Source organism: Pinus tabuliformis, chromosome 8, assembly GCF_031772625.1.
Source record: "Pinus tabuliformis cultivar Carrire ecotype Pingquan chromosome 8, CPIR1, whole genome shotgun sequence".
NCBI lineage: Eukaryota > Viridiplantae > Streptophyta > Pinopsida > Pinales > Pinaceae > Pinus > Pinus tabuliformis.
The window spans coordinates 1,293,268,560-1,293,274,620 of NC_142294.1; the positions used below are offsets into that span (position 1 = coordinate 1,293,268,560).

Consider the following 6,061-nt stretch of genomic DNA (forward strand, 5'->3'; position numbering starts at 1 on the left):
TTCTTGGAAATACAATACTATTTTAACAAGTAACCCAAGCAATATATTATTCCAAAACATGATGTCAAGTTACTTTTCTAGGGTTTTTATGTAATCAAGAGGCCTTTTTAGGGTTTCTTAAATTCAAACCTTAGATCATACTCTTTTCCCTTTATGTCATTCTAGAGTTTATCCCATGCCCTAGAAATCAAATCATATGGAACAAATACTTAAGATTAAGGTTTCTAAATACTAGGGTATTTCTTAAAATATAAACCCATAAATTCAACCCTACTACATCTTATGATGGATCCTTTAAAAGAAAATTATTATACATACCTCATGGACACCTATCTGTACTGATTAGTATTTAGTAAACAACACATGGTAAACAGCAGAGGCCCCTTCATAAAAACCACTTACAGCCAGTACTCCCCTCTGCTAACAGCTTGTGGTTTCAACATACAGTTGTTACAACTCAAGGAGGACAGGAAGTTGTAAATCCATGTGGTCAACCAGAAATAGCCTAGCTTATTCATCGTGATCCTAAAAGGTGTGCAAGTGTTTAGCTAATCCAACATCAAGATGTTGACAACCGTAAGGTTGGAGGGCCATTGTTGCTCAAATTCATCAATGTAGATATGTTGATGAGGGTATGACCAGAGCTTACTTATATTGAAGCATGTGAAGGGATTCAAGGGAGAAATGGTGACCAAATCTTCCATAATGTTGGGTCTTGAAGAATCTGATAAAGAGATAAAGCAAACAATGAATGACACATGTGCTGTGGGTGTTGATATCCTTACAATGGAACAGTATTTGCAGCCCATGGCTTTCAAAGAATGAAATTTGTTTAGTATTGTTGATACAGGCTCTGGAAAAACAATGGCATATCCTTTACCTGCTATTGTTCATGTTAATATGCAACCTTATCTAGCTTCAGATTCTGAACCCTGAATGCAAGCATTCTTGCATTCATAGTCGCTTCATTATTATTTGTGGAAGCTTATGCACACCTTTCATGAAGAAAAGATTATGGTGCTATTACTATTGAGGAAGCTAACTCCACGACAATCTCCTGATTGTTTTGATTCACATCGCTGATTCTTTGGGTGATAGTCAACAATTTGGACGAATTTCCTGGCGATAGATTAGAATCTGGATAAATATGATGCCAAAAAGAAACTGCTTTGAGCACATTGTAGCTAAACTCCAATTCATGTGTAAATCACACCAGTTCTGGATCGAGGATTGTGAAAGCAGGTTTACTATGGAATAGTTTCTGGTGTTGAATCATTAGGTCTCAAAAGATACAGGCCTGTAATATTGGTTAAGAGGTGCCTCAATTTCCACTATTCTGGACCTGTAGCACTCAAAGGAAGACATAAATCATGCCAAGAATATTGTGGCCAATAACACTGGACGGGTGAGGAAAATCACACAAGTATAAACTTGTAATGTCAATAGAGAAGGGGTTAAAATATGTAGAGTGCCCCAATCTAGATCCACCGCATCTATTTAGCTACCACAGCTTTATACAAGCTACTCAAAAGAAGATCTCAAGTAAGTCTTCTAGTTCTCAAGGCACCATGATTTTAATGAGTTTAACCTTCCAAAGGATACTTACTCCTAAATATCTTAGGAATTTCCATGAATTACGCAATCTGTAGATTATATATCCAAAACCTAGTGGACCTGCTACAACACTAATTTACTGGCAACCTGTCTGAAATTGTATATAATTCTACATATGGGAAAGATTGACAAATGTGCACATCAAACTGTCTGGGGTGTGTGCACATTTAGTTAACCCTGTGCGTTGTTAAGGAATAACATTTGATTTACTTGTTCCAGGGAATGTGCAAACTTCATGGTTGACTTCCACTTAAGTGCAGGAAGAAATGAGCTGAGATATGTTCATGAGAAGTATTCAGATCCATGTCATGGCTATGTTGCTTTTTTATGCCTTGCCAACTTACCCAATGATGACAGTTGCACCACCAGCAATGACGCTGTCATTTGTATTAGTGATAACATCGACTCAAGTGCACAAGAAGGGGGATTAGAAAGACCTAGCCAACTGAAAGCCAAGAAACACACTGCACCATCATTAACTGCAATTCTAACATCTCAAAGTGAGGTCTGTGTCACTCTCTTATACTTTTCTTGTTCTTGTTCAACAAATATACACAAACCAAAGACTGCAATGCTAACATCTCAAAGTGAGGTTTGTGTCACTCTCCTATACTTTTCCTGTTCTTGTTCAACAAATATACACAAACCAAAGAGTATCCATGTCCACTCCAAATTACTAGCAAGTTTTATAACCTTAAGATAGCTTTGTCTTTTGTCATGTTGTAAGTTGGATGAAAATGATTAGTTATCTTGATAGCCTCAAGTTAGTGTTGTGTTTATTTATGATGTAAGTCAGCTGAAAATGATTAATAATCTTGATGAATGTATTTCAAGATGCATTCAGGGATTCCCATCAGGTGCTTCCTAGCATTGATGATGGAAACATTGAAAACCAATTGGCAGTTGTTGAATACGTTGACAATTGAGGTATGTTTCTCTGTCAATGATTGCAGTTTCTTATTAGGGTGAAGGTAAAGTTTTATTTTCCTTAACTAAAATTTAGCATTCGTGTATGCCCAGGATGTGAGTTGCATACCTCCAGATTATATGAGAAACCAGGTTAAAATCAACACAAAGATGAGGGCAGTCGTGATTGATTGGTTGGTGGAGGTACAACTTTGTTCCTATGCTAGTTCCAACTTCCATTTGCTGTCAAACTTAGATCTAAGAGAGATTTATATGGTCTATCTCTTAGGCCTAACATCAAAATCTTAAAATTTTCAGGTGCATTTGGAATTGGAATTAATGCCAGAGACGTTGTATCTCATTGTGAACATCATTGACAGATACCTTTCTATTCAGAGTATTGCAAGGAAGAATTTGCCATTACTTGCTATCGCTGCAATGTTTATAGCTAGAAAATATGAAGAAGTCTGTCCTCCACAGGTAGGATGACTTGCTGACATCTGTAAGAAAGGATTTGTATATATCTAATTAAAAGAACGCTTTGTTGGCTATATAAAAGTACATACATCAGCAATATCTACTCCTACAGAAGATTACGCTTTATGCTGGAATCAACACAAAAATTATATTATAATAGGTAACACAATATTGATAAGAGCTGGTTTATACTTGGCTACAGGTCAATGACTTCATCCGCATCTTCCCAAATGAATGCACATCAGAACAGATAGTGGCCATGGTAATTAGCTCTAACTGATAATTCTTTGTCATTGATTGCAACATAGTCTCCAAACATTTAGATTGACTGATCAATTGATAATAACTCTTCGCAGGAGTTTAAAGCAATTGAACTTCAAGCTCACAGTTCCCACTCTGCCATATGTATTCCTCCTCAGGTTTCTAAAGGCAGCTGATTCCAACAAAGTGGTAAAGTTTTGAATGACACCACTTTTTATATTGTTGAAAGCAGCCTGTGTGGCATTGATCAAATCTACTTTCGAAAATGCCTCATAAAATCTAGAATTCATGTTTTAAATTACTTTTCTTTATTGTATTCCTAATAATACCCTGTTGTACTGACAATTCGTACTATCTATTATTCAGATGGAAAATATAGCATTCTTCTTGGTTGAACTGTGTTTGCTTCAGTACATAATGAGCAAGTACAATCCATAAAATTTGTGTTAAGGGCTTTGAACACTTATCCGCTATGGAAGGCTTGTTTGTTGATGTGGTTTTTGAAATATTCAATGTATTTTTTAAGTTGTTTGTGCAAGCGTTTTCCATAACAGTAGTGAAGGCTTATCTGGATCTCAAAATATTGTGCATAGGTGATGCTTTTCCCTCCTCTAGTTAGTTCATTCTTGTTTATTGTGTGTTTTTACAAACATTTTGCAGTATGGTCCACTTTTTATCGTTTTTGATAATATATCTCATGTATTTGATACTTGTAGACCTTTAATCCATAAAAAACAGCCCAAAAAACTCAGAAATAGACACTTATAAATATAAACTAGTCATCAAATTTCAAGGAATATTTTTTCATGGGGCTGAAATCCTATTAAAATTTGGAACAAAATGCATATTTTCATATTTATGAGATGTATACTTTGTTTACTAAACTAGATTTGTATGTGTTCATATTGAAATCTTGTTACTATGTTTTAAATTGCGAGAAGCTTGATGGCTAAATGTTGTTTGCTTTATGATCCTTAGTTACCATTTGTGAAGTGTTTTAAGTAACTGGTTATGGCTGATGTTATGCTGGATCCTTTATCGAAGGTTCTTAATGTAGGTTCTGATTATAGCCAGTGTGATAACTTGCCAGGTACCGAAGGGACTGTCACATGCTTTGCATCATACTTGGTGTGCACCTCAATTTTCAATTCCATTATGGCATTAGCTGGGAATATCAATGTAAGATTTAAATTCTTAATACTGGACAGCCAGACATTATGTTTATTTTATCAGCATTTTGTATGTTAAAATGTAGTTTGTCATCATTGTTTTATATATCTTACGATATTAGTTTTCATTATTTTGTTTTATGTTTTGCAGTACTATGATGTTCGGAAGGAGTGCAATGGTGGCCTGTGCTATGATTTTTCAAATATGGAGAATTACTTAAACCAAGGTTCCATTAGGGATGCCCTGGGGGTTGGTAGCCGAAAATTTGTCTCCTGTAGCCCCTTGGTTTATGAAGCTATGCTTACTGACTGGATGCGGAATATGGAAGTTGGCATTCCAACACTCTTGGAGGATGGTGTTAAGTTGCTAGTTTATGCAGGAGAATATGATCTCATTTGCAATTGGTTAGGTAATAATACTGTATACATATAACATATTGTTTTTGTTTTGGAGAATGAATTTATGCTTTAGGTTTTAAGTCTGTTATTAACTTATTTGCAGTTGTGTTTTTCAGGCTTGTCAGTCTAATCTTCAAAATTGAAAAGTTAATTGTTCAAATTATGTGTCTTTCAGGCAATTCAAGATGGGTGAATTCCATGGATTGGTCTGAAAGTGAGAATTTAAAGAAGGCACCTACAAAATCCTTCCTTGTAGATGATAAGTAAGCAGGTTTAATAACCAGTTATGGACCACTCAGTTTTCTCAAGGTAAAAGGCACTCGATGATCATCTTTGATTTCGTTGTACAAGTAGATAATTTCTTCCTTACGGAATCTTCTATTTTGCAGCACCAGGTTCATGATGCAGGTCATATGGTCCCAATGGATCAGCCAAAAGCAGCCTTGGAGATGTTAAAACGCTGGACACAAGGAAGTATTACTGACGACAATTCTCAAATTTTAAAGACAGTGACGGAGATGCTAGAGAAGAATTTCAAGAGTTAGTTATCTGCTTAACTAGAAGAATTGTTCTCTTCACCTAGATTAATGTAAATATTTCTAGATTTGCAGTAGTGTGCATCCCCAAAGATGTGTATTTTCTGATTTGGCAAAATAATTGTGCATTGGGACCATCAGTCTTGCTAACTTGTGTCAAATCTTTTGATGGCCACTTTTTAACTGTATAGGAATAGTGCTTCTTATTTCTTACCAAGCCTTGTGGAATTATGATTATACATGGTGTTAAAGTTATATTCAATAACATGAATAGTATGTCATGTGTTCTTATTCCAGCATGTTCTGATGTCCTAATGGATGAAAGAAATTGTAAATTGGATGAAAGAAATTGTAAATTCAACAAAAATATTTGGTTAGTCTCGGGGAATTCAAAGCATGATGCTCTTAGCCTACATTCAATTTTATTGACAATGACATGAAAACATTTATGTTGTTTGCAATCATACAACGGATGCCAGTATTGTCTACATATATTTGAATTGGAGGCTATGTGGTTTGGCTGTGTTTCACTTCTCGTTCGTTCTATTATTTTATTGTTGAATATGCATGTTTCCTCTTTTTGCCTCTTATCCCTTTATAAGCCTCTTGGACATTAAGTGCTTGGCATGGCAAGATATGTCCATAAAGCGCATGGACTATCTACAGTCCATCAATGCTTGCTGCTGCTGCTGTCTACAC

General features: G+C 35.6%; 1 protein-coding gene and 1 pseudogene across 2 annotated transcripts; both read left to right on the top strand.

Annotated features, from left to right (window-relative positions):
• Positions 1-2,490: 2,490 nt before the first annotated feature.
• LOC149240192 (cyclin-B1-1-like) lies at positions 2,491-3,434 on the top strand. The gene is made up of 5 exons (XM_089370100.1): positions 2,491-2,541; positions 2,635-2,724; positions 2,839-3,000; positions 3,200-3,259; positions 3,354-3,434. Exons 1-5 carry the CDS (start codon positions 2,491-2,493, stop codon positions 3,432-3,434), a joined length of 444 nt encoding a protein of 147 aa, XP_089226226.1.
• An 874-nt stretch (positions 3,435-4,308) lies between these two features.
• LOC149240193 (serine carboxypeptidase-like) lies at positions 4,309-5,563 on the top strand (annotated as a pseudogene). Its single transcript, XR_016245505.1, has 4 exons — positions 4,309-4,437; positions 4,579-4,837; positions 5,002-5,135; positions 5,222-5,563. The product of XR_016245505.1 is annotated as a serine carboxypeptidase-like (transcript).
• The last annotated feature ends 498 nt before the right edge of the window (positions 5,564-6,061 follow it).